Raw genomic sequence first — 17,499 nt, 5'->3', positions numbered from 1 at the left:
TTGCCGTTATTGATACTGATCAGCAGCCATCAGAAAGGAACAAAGTAGTTGGTATCTGAGATGACCCTTCAAACCTCGCCTCTGTGGAGAGTTTATTTAACGGACACCGTCAGGCGGGCTGCTGCCACGTCACAATGTGTCTGGGGTCTGGGGACGGTGACCCACACACAGGGTTTGCTTTCCGCGGTGTCTGGATTGTCAGTTTTTCAAACAGGATTCTGATGCCTTAAGATCTTCCAGAAAGTATGGCAACTAGCGGTGCCGCTTAAAAGAAGAAGGAAGCTGAGGGACCGGGCCGGTATGGGGGGGGAGGTGTAAGAAGGAGAAGCCTCATGAAGACGAGACCAGCTCAGTGTCTATTTCACAAGTGCAGCTGGCTGGTCAGTCACGGCTCATGCACAAACCACAACAAACACCTGCATACGTGAATTAATTTGGCTTTTGGAACCCATCTACTTTCTTTATAACTTAAAATGCGATACAAGTCACACACTTGTTGTAGAAAATGCAGGTAAACACTGGGAAATAGAAAAAAAATCACCTATAATCCCATCTCCAAACAACCCCTTTAACATGGTGGTCTTCTAGTCTAGTTGTGACACAGGCGTGTTTTTTTGTTTTGTATTTTTCATCCCCCCTCCTCTCCCCCCCCCGCAGCTGCTATAGAAATGGTGTCCTGGGCCACAGTGCTGGTGACAGTGGATGCCTGGGGCGGGCTGAGAGAACACCCCTACTCTCTCCATTGTGAGTTGCTATACTCTTCCTTCTTTCTTTTTATTTTTTTTTATTTTTTATTTTTTGAGTTTTACTTCTTTTTTTTTTTAATTTTTTAATTGCTTAAAGTATTACAAAGGGTATTACATATGTGTCTTTTTTTCCCCGCCCTTGACTATCCCCTGGCCTCCCCCACTTTTTTTTTTTAAGAATATATTTTTATTGATTTCAGAGAGGAAGGGAGAAGGAGAGAGAGATAGAAACATCAATGATGAGAGAGAATCATTGATCCACGCCCCACACTGGGGATCGAGCCAGCAACCCAGGCACGAGCGAGCCTTCACTGGGGATTGAGTTTCGACCTCCTGGTTCATAGGTCTATGCTCAACCACCGAGCCATACTGACCGGGCTCTTTGCGTTTTATCACCCAGCCTGAATCTGTTTTTTAAGGCAAGGAAAACCCCACGAAAGATCAGTTTTTGAGTTTAAAAATGGAATAGTTAGCCCTAACCGGTTTGGCTCAGTGGATAGAGCGTCGGCCTGGGGACTCAGGGGTCCCAGGTTTGATTCCGGTCAAGGGCATGTACCTTGGTTGCGGGCACATCCCCAGTAGGGAGTGTGCGGGAGGCAGCTGATCAATGTTTCTCTCTCAACGATGTTTCTAACTCTCTATCCCTCTCCCTTCCTCTCTGTAAAAAATCAATAAAATATATTTTTTTAAAAAATGGAATAGTTAACAGTGAATTCAGAGCAAACATTTAAATCACTCATATCAGTTGCAAATATCTCTCCATAGACCACAGAGCAGCCAGCAAGAGCACATAACAACACTCCGTGGCTACCTGGAAAGACCCTCGTTAACTAAGTTTCCCCAGGAGATGAAGTGGTTAGTCAGTGCCCACATAACTTCCAAACAAACCGTCAATTCAGGGGAGAAGAGTCCCAATATGACTACTTTTTAACTAGTTATGCTCGTGTTGCATAGACACTGGGGCCGAACAAAAGCCGGTGTGGAGTTTAAAGGAGATGTTTTCCATTTAATTCCCCGGGAGCCCACCTAGGGGTGGAAACACACTGCTGTGTATTTATTTATCTTAGTCCTGATTGTTGGAAGAAGGAAGAAATTAATTCCTATCGGCGTAGGAAACTCTGGGCAAAAAAAACCCTGAAGGCTTTTCAACAAAATGTTCAGGTGCAACCCAACTGGATCCTTAGTGACAAATCCTGCAGATAGGATGCACGTCTATAAAACAACACACAACCGGAAGGCAATGCTACTGGGGCTATTGCTTGGTAGTGGGACAATGAGCACTCTTGGCTTCCTTTGTGCTTCTTGGTCAGTTCTGATTTCCTACAATGATCACATAGGTTAGAACTACCTGCATAAGGAAGAAAAGACACAGAAAGCAAGAACGATGCCCAGAAGGGAGGCTGAGCAGGCAGGCCCACGCCGGGGTGTTGAAGGTAAGCTGGGGTGGAAGCCCCTGCGCCTGGTGTGGTGAGGTGACTGTCCTTCCTTGTCTTTCACATCTTCCTGCACATTTTCCCTCGTGTCCAAAGAAAAGGCTCAAGATCAGAGGCGGCACTGGTTCCTTGAGTGAATTTTCTTGGAGGTCATCAAGCTTCAGATCAGCATGTGCCAGGTCAGGGAGTCTGGACTTCTGACCCTCTGTGTGCTTACATGGTCACCACTTGCTCTTTAAAAATGGGAATACAGAGAACCGAAACTATGATCTGTATCCATCTACCCATCCATCCATCATTCATCCATCACCCATTAATCTATCATCCATCCATCCATCACCCATCATCCATCCACTATCCACCCACCCATTGGAGAGAGCACGTACTGTAGGAGGAAAGAGCATGGACTCTACAACCAGGCTACTTCCGTCTGAAACCTGGCCCTACCTCTTACCGGCTCTGTGGCCACGAGTGAGTGACTGACTCTCTTGGATGCACGCTCTGGACTTGTGGCTCTATTTTCCGAGTCTGTCTTCTTTTCCCAGGAAAGGTAGCTCCTGCTGACAGCTGAGTCATCTTGCACCTGCTTCCTGCCTGTAGAAGTCTGAGGGTTCAAAGGCCTCTTTTCATTTTGTACTGTCTCTGCTCATTGCAGTCCAAGTTGGCTGAGTTTCTGCCAATACATTTCTTTTTAAAAAGTTGTGGGTTTCCTATGAATCCAGGAGTGGCTGGGCTGGGTGAAGTTGCAGACAAGATGTTGGCCAGGGTCCCAGTCCTCCGAAGGCTTGCCTGGGGCTGGTGGATCCATTTCCAAGATGGTGCATTCACGTGATTGACAGGTCCTGGGTGGTGCTGGGAGGTTCAGGTCCTCAGCATGTGGGCGTCTCCATAGCGCTGCTAGGAGTCCTCAGGGCACAGCAGCTGGCTTCCCTCGGAGCAGGTAACCCAAGAGAGAGGCACGCAGAAGCTACAGTACCTCTGACCTTGTCTGGGAACTCACACTGTCCTTTCCTCGTCTCCTACTGGCTGCACAAAGGCATGATGTGAGAAGGCGAGGCTCATCAGAGGCCACCTGGAGGCTGGCTGCTACAGGACTCTTTCAAAACAGGCTGGACACAAGTTCCTTAAACGTTGTTTGAGGCCTTGGGGTTTTCTTTAGGTTTGAGCTCTGGTTGATCGAACAAGCATTTATTTAGTACCAACCATGGGCCAGGCACTGGGTGAGATTCCGAAGATATAATATGAATATAAATCTGTAGTACATGTTTCAAGTAGGTGAGGTCACCATGGAACCCATGTGTACATGAGACAATACTTTCACACAATCCGATAGGTGCCATGGTTAAGTGCACTGGCTGTGCTGTTGGAATCAAGAGAGAGGGCCTGCAGCCAGGCCTGGGGTGGGGTGGGGTGGGGTGAGGGTGCTGGTTACAGGGGGTGGGGAGGCGTCAGGAATGATTTCCTAGAGAAAGCAACCAACAGTGTCATGTTAGCAGTGATTATGAGCCAGGCCTTATGCTAAGCACCATAATAGCATCATCTCAAGTAATCCTCTCAGTAAGGAGGGGCATACTATCATAATTATATTTATTGCTTGTTTATTGCCTGTCACCCCTACTCCTACTAGAATTCAGGCTTCAGTTGGGCAGTGGTTTTCGTCATGTTCTAAAACCCCGGCATCTAGAAGTGTTCCTGGCACAGAGTTAGCTCTCCATACTTTAGACCAGCGGTTCTCAACCTGTGGGTGGCGACCCCTGAAAATACATCCTGCATATCAGATATTTACATTACGATTCATAACAGTAGCAAAATTACAGTTATGAAGTAGCAACGAAAATAATTTATGGTTGGGGATCATCACAACGTGAGAAACTGTATTAAAGGGTCGCGGCATTAGGAAGGTTGAGAACCACTGCTTTAGACTAACCACTGACTACCCATTTTACAGAGGAGAAAACAAAGGCTTAGAGAGAGGGGGCTTCCCTGAGGTCATACAACCAGGAAGTGGCTGAACCAGAATCCCAACCCATGCTCATATTCACGGTACTGAACTCTCCCCGCCAAACACAGCTATGCCCTCAAGGAATGGACGCTTCTTGGCAAAGCTGGTCATCATGGTGCAGTAAGAGTGCTGTGAAGAACTGTTTTCAAGGTGTTATTGGAGAGGACGGGTTTGGAAACTGGTGGGCAGGTGGGAGTTAGCTAGCAGGGGCCATTAGTCTTGGTCATGGCTTTCCTGAAGGTAAACTTGGGCCTGTAGACCATATCATGATGCTGTGACTATTCGGGGAGTCCCAGCTGGTAGGATGCACAAATCCCAAGGTCACGTCGTCCTTGAAGCTGAGTAGGATAGATCACCAGCCTGCTCCGGTTTCCTGCTCCTCACTCAGAGCTCCCACTGTGCTCCTGGCACCCATCACCTGGGCCTCCCTCCCATGCTCACTGGTGCTCAGCATCCTATTTGATTCAGCCAAGACCACAGTTACTAACTGTCAACAGAGGCCTGAGCAACGGTTGGGACTTAGGATGAGAAGAATCAAAGGCACCCTGAGCCCACCGCCCCAACCCACAGGACAGCGTCAAGAGGAAGATGTTACCTTTAGCCATCTTTGCTTCAGCAATCGCTGTTTCTGTGAAATGGCAGAGTCAAGTCAGAGCAAAAATAGGGCCCTCTCTCTCGCTGTGGGCACACCCACGGCACCTGTGCTTTGGGTTCTCCCACGCAGCCACTGGCCCTCTGGTAGGCAGGAAGTGACCTTTTGTTCTTTCAAAGTTCAAGTTTGAGAAACGTGATCGACTGGCTCTCATTCACTCAACGTCAGACCTCAACGACAGCTTTCATGTTGGGTTGACTTCCTCGGTGCCTGCGCGATATCCGGCACCTGGGAGGGATGTCTTGTGAGACTAAAGAGAATGCTCTCTGTGTCTTTAAAGAGCGGTGTGACCCCCTAAAAATGGCAAAGTCATACATGCTCACTGCACACGATTCCAGAACATACACATGTGTAAATAGGAAGGAAGTCGGCCAGAGATGACCAATAACACCATTGGGTCTCACTTCCACTTTGGGTCAATGCGCGTGCATGTTACATCTGCAGGGTGTCAGTGGTTCAAGCGTGGTTCTAGGCCAGGCCTTCTCAGCCTTTTCTGGGCCCTGGGCTCCTTTGAAATGCTGATGACACCCATGGGCCCCTCCTCAGAGTTGTTGTCAAATGCATAAATGTAAGCACAAAGGAAATCAATGATAGTGAAATGCAACTATCAAAATACTTAAAAAAATTTGTGACATAGCAACGCATGTGCTTCTTTGTGAATTCCTTTAACGGCAACATCTCATGGGGGGGTCTAAGAGCTCCGGTAACTTCAAAGTAGTGATGAGCGGAAGTGACGGCGGCCACCATGGTAACGGGAAATATCTCCTAGTGGTGATAGTCAGAGGTTTGCTGTGTCTTGTTGCCTACATTTGTAATTGAAGGAATGCTACATTTTAGTTAGAAGGCAGTGAAAATAAAGTCGTCCCCCACCATCCGGGTTCACCGTAAAATCTACCCATGAGGCACAGGTGAAGAACTGCTCTAGTCTGGGCTCCCTGCATTTGCATCCAGCCTTGCCGTTTACCAGCTGTGTGGCCATGAGCAAGTTACTCACCTTCTCTGGGCTTGTTTCCCTACGGTAATGGGCACAGTGATAGTATCTCTCTCTTAAGCTTACTGCGCATATGGAGACGCCCAAGAAGAATGTCATTTAAGGACAAAAGGCTCAGAAAACCGAATGTTGCTTTAATTCATTTGCTAGCCAAAGCTCACCCGATAGGAGCTCATTTGGTGGCAAAGCTTGACCTCGATGGACACAGACTATCTGTGTGAATGTTCCTGCTTTCCTGCTGCAGAAACATCCATGTGTGTGGTGACGGGGTGCTGTTCTGGACCCCGACAGGTACGTGGCTTATGCACGTATTTCCTTTTCTACATCGAAGCAGCTCGAACCCTGCCTGTCACTCCTGGGCCTGTACCTCCTGTGCTTGAAATACCTCCTTTTTCTTTAGCTGCACTTCAAACTCATTATTTCATTTTATTCTCATCAGTAAGGTGGGGAGGCAGTATCACCTCCATGTAGTTAATGGGGAAACTGAGGGACAGATTCCCAAGTTGTTAGGCAACTTGTCCAGACTCCTAAAGGTATTGGACTAGAACTTCAATGTATGGCCAGACCCAGTACGATTGGGCCTGTCGGCGCCAGAGGGTCCCTAGGAATTAGTAACAGGGGTACTGTTGGCCCTTTTTAAAAATCAGGATGCTGCCCTAGCAGGTTTGGCTCAGCGGATAGAGTGTCTGCCTGCAGACCAAAGGGTCCCGGGGTCAGTTCTGGTCAAGGGCAGGTACCTTGGGTGCAGACTCCTCCCGGGTCCTGGCCCTGGCCTGGCTCGCGCAGGAGGCAACCAATCGATGTGTTTCTCTCACATTGGTATTTCTCTCTGTCTTTCCCTCTCTCTTCTACTCTCTCTAAAAAAAAAAAAAAAAAAAAAATCAATGGAAAAATACCCTCGGATGAGGATTAAAAAAAAAATAAAAATAAAAATCAGGTGCCAGCAGTCAGCGAAACACAGTAGCCTCCAATTCCTCTCAGGGTCTCGTTAAAAATGAGCAGCAAAGCAGTGATCGTGATCAAAGCCATCACTGACTGAGCAGGCACTGTTGGCCAGGTGTGTGTGTGATCTCCTTTGGCCAGGAAGCTGGCTCTAGTTTTATCTCCATTTTACAGATGAAGAAACTGAGACCCAGAGAGGTTAAGTAGCGGCAGCAGGTCACACAGCCAGTCCGTGGCAGGCCCAGGATTTCAACCCGGGGCTCTCTAGTGAGCCAGCACCTGCGGCGACCAGTTCCTTCCTCCTCATTTCTCTCTGTATGAAGGTTTTGTTCTCTCTTCCAAAACCCCATCTCATTCTATGAACTTTTTCAAAGGCTTTGACCTAAAAGGAGAAAGCAGCAGTCATGCTACTTCTGGGTACTGATCCTCAGATATAATCAGAGATACGAACAGAGATTTATGTTCAAAGCTTGTAGCATGCCATCACACAGAATAGAGTGAGAGATAAAAAGGACATTGTGTATTTCCTATGAGAAAATACTATGCAAGGTCACAATGGAATTGTTAAATAACTTATTCCAAGGAAATGCTCGTAATAAATGGTAGGTTTTAAAAAGGGGTTTAAAATCTGTATATCTAGCATCAGCCTGTTTTTGGAAGTAAAGTACATACTTGCACATACACCTGTACCAGGAGTCAGCAAACTGGAGTCCTCTGGTCAGATCAGGCCCCCTGTTGGTTTTGGCACAGCCTATGAGCCAAGAAGAGTTTTTACATTTTAAAATGCAAAGTGTGAAAAAAGACTATTCAGCCTTTTGGCAAGAATGTTGCTTGAGGGGTTGAGGGCACTGCCCTTGGCCTACAGAGCCTAAAATATTTACTACCTGGCCCTTCACAGAAGAAATCTGCTGACTCCTGGCACGTACGAAACAAGCACTCTGTGGTTGCATCGGACCCATGGAAAAATCCGGAATAATCTCCCATCTCCAGGTCAGCTGAGCAGCAACCTTCATTCTGTCAACCTGCTGTCTAAATTCCCCTTTGCTGTGTAACATGATAAAGGCACAGGTCCTGGCTTGGGGCGGACACACCTTTGGGGGGGCCTGGTGGCCTAAGGCGAGAGCTGTGTCTCCAAATCCAGGAGGATATAAATGTTTCGCAACTATTATTTTTATTGGATCCTGAAAGGTTACCAAGGGCTTCCTGTGACCAGGCCCTGCGCTGTGAGCTTGGCAAATTCATCCTCACAGCCGGACTTCCAAAGCAAGTGCCAACTTCCATTTCCCTCAGTCAAGTGTGGATACGTCCTTAACGAAACCCCAAATTGAGAGCCAAGTAGCTCACAATCGTAAGGAGAATCACCAGGCTTAAGAGGGGCGAGAGATGCCTAGCGGGACACTAACTCTCCCATTTCTGTCCCGGAGGTGGGCCTTTGATCTTCCCGCTCACAGTGACAGGGCTGCCCACAAGTCACAGAAATTGCAAAGTGAGTTTCCGTCCCCTGAGTATGAAGGGTGCAGACATGCGGGGGGCCTCTCCCTCACTCTCCGATTCTACGATTTATGAGCAGTGAACAGTGAATGCTGAAGGCCCGCTCATTTCGGATCCATCTGCTCCTGCAGGAAAAGGGTTTGCATCTGCTCTGTGCTCGCTGCAGAAGGAGAGGGGAACCAGGCCTGTGGATGACCAGTGTCTTCCTGGGGAGTAGCTCCTGCCCACTGAGGGCCACCACGGGGACGCGCCATTTGGTGTATTAGTTGCCTCTCAGAATGAATTTATGACAAAAACAACAAAACAAAACAAAACAAAACGAAGCCCCAAACAACTGAATTTTAGAAGTTTCTGGACCTTGCTAACAAAATGGAGAAAGAGCTGAGATTTGTACCCTCCAAACAGCCTCCCCATAAATTTGGGGAAACCATCCCAATCCTTTAGGCCAACCCCCACATTCGGTGGCAGCGAGGGTGGGGTGGGGGAGAATCAGTATATAATGCTATTGATTGAAAGACTGAGAAAACGGGTTCTAGCCCAGCCGGTGTGGCTCAGTGGTTGAGTGTCCACTTATGAACAGGGGGTCACAGTTCCAAGTCAGGGCACATGCCTGGGTTGCGGGCTTGATCCCCAGTATGGGCGTGCAGGAGGCAGCCGATCAATAATTCCCTTTCATCATTGATGTTTCTATCTCTCACTCCCACTGCCTTCCTCTCTGAAATCATTAAAAATAAAAATATTTAAAAAATATTTTTTTAAAAAAAGAAAGAAAATGGGTTGTATCGCTCTGACCATCATCCATCCATCCATCCATCCATCCATCCATCCAACTAGCAAGCCACACTATTTATTTATTTATTTATTTAAAATATATTTTATTGAGTTTTTACAGAGAGGAAAGGAGAGAGATAGAGAGTTAGAAACATCGATGAGAGAGAAACATCGATCAGCTGCCTCCTGCACATTCCCCACTGGGGATGTGCCCGCAACCAAGGTACATGCCCTTGACCGGAATTGGACCTGCGACCTTTCAGTCAGTAGGCCAACGCTCTATCCACTGAGCCAAACCGGTTTCGGCAAGCCACACTATTTAAATGACAACTGTAACAAAAACAGGAAGACTAAATACTTGGCCTAAACAGTTTGGCAGTGATACTTCTCAAGAGGAAAAAGGCGCTTGGCCTTAGGTGCAGCGATGCCACCCCAAGCATTTAAGCCAAGAAAAATAAGAATAGGTGCAGAAAGATAGACCACACCGCTGCTTGTAATGCGGTAGAAAACGCTGGAAACAGCCTTTCCATTAACGGAGCCGTCAATTATTTCTCAGCCACTTCACTGCTGAGTGCCTCACTTTCCCCACCTGTAGAACAAGAATAGCCAGACTACTTATGGTGAATGGCGAGGACCAAATGAGCCAATGCTTAGGTAGGGTTGAGAAGGAGGATGGGCACACGGTGGCCATGATTGTTACTCCCCCAAATAGAAATCAAAAGACTGAAGTTGACGTACAGGTACAGAAATGTCCATGCGGGATGGGGCAAAAGTGGGTTTCCAGTTGTGAGTATGCGAAACACAGTTTATTCCTGTGCTCTTGCTTATTAATTGCATTATTTTCCATACGAACAACTCCCGCCCCACCCTGTAGTTATAGCTCAGTAAAAATCCAAACAAGCCCACAAATGACAGGAGAGGTAGAACGTGAGCGACCGCACTTGTGCTTTTTAAACAAGGACGTGCCTCAGACTTAACACGTAGGTTTATTTGAAGATGGACCATTTCTCAGGAAGGATACACAAGAATCGGTGGCCGAGAACAATAGTTCTGCCCAGACTCTAGAGCAGTGGTTCTCAACCTGTGGGTCGCGACCCTTTTGAGGGTCGAATGACCCTTTCACAGGGGTCGCCTAAGACCATCAGAAAACACACATATAAGTACATATTGTTTTTGTGATGAATCACTATGCTTTAATTATGTTCAATTTGTAACAATGAAATTGGGGGTCACCACAGCATGAGGAACTGTATTAAAGGGTCGCGGCATTAGGGAGGTTGAGAACCACTGCTCTAGAGGGTTAATGTTAAAACACAGCAGAGAATCTGTCTGCGTTTATTTAAAGACATCGATGGTCTACCAGCAAGTCTCATTTATGGCGTACGACAGAGATCGGAGGAAACAATTTGGGTCATAGCTGCCTACCATGGCTGAGTTCGAAACTAGCGGTTTCATTAAAATAGGGTTTGAACCAGGGACTAAGAAGCACTAAAAATAATGTGTTTTAAGAAAAAAGCCAAATATAAGCCTGAAAATGATTAATAGCAATAAAGCTACATAAAATGTGAACTTTTGGGATAAAAAAACTATGAAACCTATGAGCTGCATTTTTAATTCTCTTCAGTGTCAAATACCAAGGATACATGAATGATAGAAAAACAAAGACAAAGCTCTTGTACTTATAAGACACTAAAAATGGATTTCAAGTTGATAAGAGTTAGGCAATTATGTCTAATTTATACAAACAACACCATGGCAGAACGAAGCAGAGCCCATATTGCACATTCGCTGCCCATGCTTTTATATTCTGAGATTCCAGCTCACCTGTGTAGCTCGCCTTCATCTATGCTCGTTAGATCTCCTCTATGTGTGACAAATCCGGGGCATTTTACAGCCTTCCCTGACCAAATGTGACTTTCCTGCAACGTCTTTTGAATTTTGTTGTTCACCATAAAGTTATCATCTTTAATGAAAAAATGCCTGCTGGGGCGACTGCGGCCATTTGGTTCCCTCCTGTCAGGGGAGGAAAAGAATAACACTGAGTCAGGCTGAAGGCCTTTATTATCACGTCGTAAATGAGCAATGGCATCTGTCAATACAAAGCGCCTCAGCGGGCCCTGCAGAGGAAGCTGCGGCGGGGGAGGCTGGCCAGTGACAAAATGGATTTTTATTAACCTCCTGGTCCTACATCGCTTTGCCTATTTTATTTTGCCTCGTTCACTTTGCAACATAACCATGCTATAAAAACTCCCAAACAGGAAGCTGATAACCATTAGAAACCTCACGTTCCTGAAGAGCAGTAAGGTGTTGTCCCAGACCATCCTGACACTGTTCAGCACTTGTATCCAGCCACATGCATTTCCACAGACAGGCCGTGGGTCGTCTCTAGACGGCTCCTCTTTCCTAGAATAACACAGCCTGTTTGGCTGTGTGTTAATTCTCACAAAGTTTTCATATTTGGGTCATAAACATCTTTCACGACACTGGTAAAACGGCCAAGGTGTTTATGAGCTGCAAGAAATGTTGATGCCAAATGCGTAAAAGCAGAAACGGGAGCGTTCGCAGTTCCCCGGCGTGGGGGCAGGGGAGCCGGAGGACCAGAGTGGTTCGGCTGGAAGTTGTTAAGGGGGAGGCCTCATAAAAGTGTTCAGTCAATGTTCACAGTCGAGCAGGTGTGCGAACAGCAGGTCACCGGGGCGACTGGAAGATGAGCAGAGGGTCCTGGTGGCTCCAAGAGGAAGCGGCTCCCCGCCTGTGCACGGACCCGGCTCAGGCAACCCCAAGGCTCTGGCTTGGAAATTCCAACAGTTTGCACACATCACGTTTTCCAAAGAGTGTGAGAGCCTGGGCACGCGTTGGGTTACTTCATCGGTTATAGTCCAGACGTCTTACCCTAAACACACCCACACTGTGGCAGGTCTGAATTTGTTCTGACCCGGAGAGGTGTCCATGATTTCCTTACAATAAGGCACATTTTTAAAATCATATGCCGCTCAGAAGATCCTTTTTGAGTGTGGCCGTTGTTTTTAAAAAACCAGTATATACACAGAGAAAATCATCTGGGGAAATAGCCCACACATCACCACCGGTTTGAATATACCGCACTCTATTTCTGGATGGATGGCGTTTATAAAAATGGCATTTGTGATCCCAATAAATAAAATAAAATGTCAGAGATCTACACCTGAAAGCATACTAAAGCCCCGGCCGGTGTGGCTCAGTTGGTTGGGCGCCACCCCATGTACTGAAAGTTGCTAGTTTGATTCCTGGTCTGGGCACATTCCCCAGGGTTGCGGGCTCAATCCTCAGTGGGGGTGTGCAGGGGCCAATGAATGTTTCGCTCTCATGCTGATGTTTCTGTCTCTCTCCTTCTCCCTTCCTCTCTCTAAAAATAAATTTTAAAAATCTTTAAAAATATATTTTAAACGTATGCATGTAAAACCTGGTGAAATCTTAGAAAGGTCTGGAGTTTTCTTTTACTATCTATTTCCCGGTTTTGATAATGTTCTATGGTTATGGGGGATGTCACCATTGGGGGAAGCTTGGGGGTGGCTACATTTCTCTATTATTTTTATAAGTCTTGTGATCTAGAATAACTTCAAAAAACAGCCGGGGAGAAACCAAGATGGTGGCATAGGTAAACACCGGAGTTTGCTGCCTCGAACAACCATTTCAAAAATACAACTAAAAGACGAACGGACATCATCCAGAACCACAGGAAGGCTGGCTGAGTGGAAGTTCTACAACTAGGAGGAAAGAGAAAAGCATACCGAGACTCAGAGGAGGCGCAGTGCTTAAGTAAAATACTAAGGTGCGGAGTGCATGCGGAGCGGGCTGGCGGCTGAGGGCGCGGTTGTCGTTTTCAATCAGGAGGGAGTCTCAGGCTCTGAGCTCCAGTTCCGGGCGAGTCTCTAGGGACCCAGACTCATACGGGAGAAGCGGGACTGTCTGGCATCTCTCAGAACCTTAGGGCAGCTTTCTCTCTGTGGGGCTTGCAGCGATTACTGGGACACTGAGAAGCAGAGCCTCTGAGGGCAAGACTGAGAGCAGCCATAATTGCTAACCTTGCCCTGTTGATCCCGTGGGACCCGCCCTGCCCAAGCCCTGCAGGGAGACTTTTGCTGGATAGCCTCACACAAAGGCTAGATTGGCACCTCCCTAGAGATCCAGGAGCCAGGAAGCCCAGAGGTCAGAGTGGGACCATCCAGTTTGAAGCTCCGTGGAACCATAAAAGGCACACTCAGGGGGCAGACTCAGTGAGCACCAAAGCCCCATTGAAACAAGTCTAGCCCTAGAGGGGTGTCTCCAGCACAGAAGTTCTCCCACTGCAGACACAGCTGATTCTCACAGCCAATTGGCCTGGAGGTCAATTCCTCACAGTGATAACTACAACAATCAAGGCTTAACTACAACAAGATTGTGCACAAAGCCCACAAGGGGGTGCACCAAGAGTGTCTACCTCAGGTAATTGGGACACTTCGCACAGAAAGGCACTCTATAGACACAGCGAAGCATAAAAAATGCCGAGACAAAGAAACAGGACACAAATGACAGAATTGGAGGAAAGCAAACTGTTGGATATAGAGTTCAAAACCACACTTTTAAGGTCTTTAAAGAACTGTCTAGAAGCCGCCGATAAATTTAATAAGGCCCTTGAAAAGACTGGTGAGACCACCGATAAATGTAGTGAGATCTTCAAGAAGACTGGTGAGACCGCCGATAAATGTAGTGAGATCCTCAAGAAATCTAATGAGACCCTCAATGTTGTGATAAAGAACCAACTAGAAATTAAGCATACACTGACTGAAATAAAGAATATTATACAGACTCCCAACAGCAGACCAGAGGGTCGCAAGAATCAAGTCAAAGATTTGAATTACGAAGAAGCAAAAAACACCCAACTGGAAAAGCAAAATGAAAAAAGAATCCAAAAATACGAAGATAGTGTAAGGAGCCTCTGGGACAGCTTTAAGCATACCAACATCTGAATTATAGGGGTGCCAGAAGATGAGAGAGAGCAAGACTTTGAAAACCTATTTGAAGAAATAATGACAGAAAACTTCCCCTACCTGGTGAAAGAAATAGAGTTCCAAGTCCAGGAAGCACAGAGAACCCCCCAAAAAAGGAATCCAAAGAGGACCACACCAAGACACATCATCATTAAAATGCCAAGAGCAAAAGACAAAGAGAGAATCCTAAAAGCAGCAAGAGAAAGAAAATCAGTTACCTACAAGGGAGTACCCATACGACTGTCAGCTGATTTCTCAACAGAAACTTTGCAGGCCAGAAGGGAGTGGCAAGAAATATTCAAAGTGATGAATACCAAGAACCTACAACCAAGATTACTTTATCCAGCAAAGCTATCATTCAGAAGTGAAGGCCAGATAAAGAGCTTCACAGATAAGGAAAAGCTAAAGGAGTTCATCACCACCAAACCAGTATTATATGAAATGCTGAAAGGTATCCTTTAAGAAGAGGAGGAAGAAGAAAAAGGTAAAGATACAAATTATAAACAACAAATACACATCTATCAACAAGTGAATCTAAAAATCAAGTGAATAAATAATCTGATGAACAGTATGAACTGGTGATTGTAATAGAATCAGGGACATAGAAAGGGAATGGACTGACTATTCTTGTGGGGGGAGAGGGGTGTAGGGGTGTGGGAAGAGATTGGACAATAATCATGCACCTATGGATGAGGACAGTGGGTGGGGAGTGAAGGCGGAGGGTGAGGTGGGAACTGGGTGGAGGGGAGTTATGGTGGGAAAAAAGAGTAACTAATGTAATAATCTGAACAATAAAGATTTAATTTAAAAAAAAACACACAAAAAACAGCCGGCATGGCTGTGATTGAACATAGACCAGTGGTTGGCAAACTGCGGCCCCTTGAGTGTGGCTCTTCCACAAAATACCACGTGTGAGTGCGCACGTCCAGTGCGATTGAAACTTCGTGGCCACACTCAAGGGGCTAAGAGACGCATGTGGCTTGCGAGCCGCAGTTTGCCGACCACTGGCATAGACCCATGAACCAGGAAGTCACAGTTCCATTCCTGGTCAGAGCATATGTCCGGGTTGCAGGCTCAATCCCCAGTGCAGGGGTGCGGGGGTGCAGGAGGCAGCTAATCAATGATTCTCAGTCATCATTGATGTTTCTATCCCTCTTTCCTTATCCCTTCCTCTCTCTGAAATTAATAAAAACATATTAAAAATAATCAACACTAATAAAAGAGAAAAATGGTAATTGGCATACGACGATACCCTTTTCATTGGCTAATCAGGGCTATATGCAAATTAACTGCCAACTAAGATTGGCAGTTAACTGCCAACAAGATGGCGGTTAATTTGCATATGTAGGCACAATGCAGGGAGGCGAAAGGGAAAGCAGGAAGAAGCCCCCTGCCACTGACAGTGATCGGAAACCCAGGGGGGAGCTAAGAGCTGGGGGGCAGCCATGATCGGAGAATCAGGTGCCTTTTCCGCCCTGGCAAGTGATAGCAGGAAGTAGGGGTGGAGCCAGCGATGGGAGCTGGGCACGGTCGAAGCTGGCAGTCCCAGGATCTAGGGGTCCCTTGCCTGGGCCTAAAGTGAAGCCCACGATCGCGGGGCCGCTGCAGCTGTGGGACCCCGCTGCCCGGGCCGGACGCCTCAGCCAGAGGCGTCCGGCAGGGGCGGAGCCCGCGCGATCGCGGCGCCCCCCCGCTGCCACTGCAGGTCCCCGCTGCCCGGGCCGGACGCCTAGGCCAGAGGCGTCAGGCCTGGGCAAGGGGCCGATCCTGCGATTGGAGGGTGATGGGGGTCAACGCCTGAGGTCTCCCAGTATGTGAGAGGGGGCAGGCTGGGCTGAGGGACACTCCACACACACACACACACACACACACACACACATCCAGTGCACGAATTTCATGCACCAGGCCCCTAGTCTAATATATAAAAGCCTAAGCAACTGTTCGACCATTCGACCAGTCGATATGACGCGCACTGACCACTGGGGGGCAGACGCTCAATGCATGGAAACATGGGACAGGCTGATGAATCTCAGAGGGAAGGGGGGAGGGCGAGAAGAGATTAACCAAAGATCTTATATGCATACTAGAGGCCCGGTGCACGGATCCATGCATTGGTGGAGTCCCTCGGCCTGGCCTGCGGGAACCGGGCCGAAACCAGTCTGACATCCCCTCAGGGGTCCCAGATTGGGAGAGGGCGCAGGCCAGTCTGAGGGACCCTCCACCAGTGCACAAATCCGTGCACCAGGTCTCGAGTAAAAAATAAAAGGGCATCTATTAGTTTGAAAATTTAAAAAAGATAAACAATGTCATTATTGGTGAAATAGACTCCATGACATACTGTTGGAAGTTAATGCTGCAGATGGCAGAGCAGAGTGTATACATGAAGGTACCCAGCAAAAATGGCCCACATATGCTTAGGGAAATGTGTGCCCACATGCTACTAGTGAGTATCATCGGATGGAAGCTTGGCATTTGGGAGGTACTTTCGCATATGCAATTTTTTAAAAATATTGTGTTATACATCGCTTATTAAACAGTGTTTGTCATTTATTTCATTGTACTTTTCCGAGGTTTATTTCCCGCCCCCCCAAAAAACTTATATATACACATACATTCATATAAGTGTGTATACATATTTAATTTTTGCCCTAGGCAAGTTCTTCACTTCCTGCTTACTCTTTTGGGTAAGTCATCATGAGCCCTTTCATCTGTGACCATGGAAATAAAGACTTACCTCAGCATTTGGAACTGGCTGCAAGCCCTGGCGGGGAGGGGAGGGGAAGCTTGGTCCGATAGGCCACGTCTGACCTCTAAGGAGAAGGGAATGAAAATATGCTGTGGACCTACTATGTGCAGACACTTTCATCCTTTATCTTATTTATTCCTTAAAACAACCCAATTAGCAGGTGGGGAAACGGAGGCACTGAGAGGTCCCGGAGGTCCCGCGGATGGAAAGGCGGGGAGCTGGGCAAACCCAGAGAGTGTAGTTTCAGCATCTGGCTCTCAAACGCTGCCTTATACCACTCAAGGATGGAAACTTCTGACGTCATCATCATCATCATCGTTTAAATGACTTACAAATAACAGAGTTCTGCTTTGGGACCATCAGTGTCACACGCGGAGAAGACACTGAACAACTTAGCGCCCGCCAGCCAGAAGTACATTGGGATCAGGATTTTCTACAAGAAAAGCAGCCCGATCAGAGAACGCCTGTGCCCTGCGGGAGCTGTGTGCCTGCGGGCAGGGAGCATCCTGTGCAGGGTGGACCGGAAGCTGCCGGTCCTGCGCTGGAAACAGCTGCGGGCTGGACAGGTGGGCAGGAGCAGAATCTCACTGCATCGCTTGGAAGAAAAGACCAGCCGAGTGTGGAAGCGCTAAAGAAATTACAGGGGCCTCGGCCGGCTGCCCCTCCTCCCAAAGATGACCCCCTCCAGCCCCCTGACCTGTGAGGATTCCACCTTA

The 17,499-nt window shown here is 47.4% G+C and overlaps 1 protein-coding gene across 3 annotated transcripts in view; it reads right to left on the bottom strand.

Annotated features, from left to right (window-relative positions):
- The window catches only part of ZFP64 (ZFP64 zinc finger protein), a 249,068-nt gene that overhangs the window by 22,123 nt on the left and 209,446 nt on the right, over positions 1-17,499 (bottom strand). The window contains exon 11 of one of the 3 annotated variants that reach the window (XM_059705282.1): positions 10,926-11,041. The exons of the other annotated variants lie outside the window; for them this stretch is intronic. Coding sequence (XP_059561265.1) covers positions 10,994-11,041 — 48 coding nt within the window. The 3' untranslated portion in view covers positions 10,926-10,993. Of the gene's footprint in view, positions 1-10,925; positions 11,042-17,499 lie in introns of those variants that run through there. 3 annotated transcript variants of the gene reach the window in all.

Source organism: Myotis daubentonii, chromosome 8, assembly GCF_963259705.1.
Source record: "Myotis daubentonii chromosome 8, mMyoDau2.1, whole genome shotgun sequence".
NCBI lineage: Eukaryota > Metazoa > Chordata > Mammalia > Chiroptera > Vespertilionidae > Myotis > Myotis daubentonii.
The sequence above is the reverse complement of the archived record's forward strand: the minus strand, read 5'-3'. Positions and strand labels throughout refer to the sequence as shown.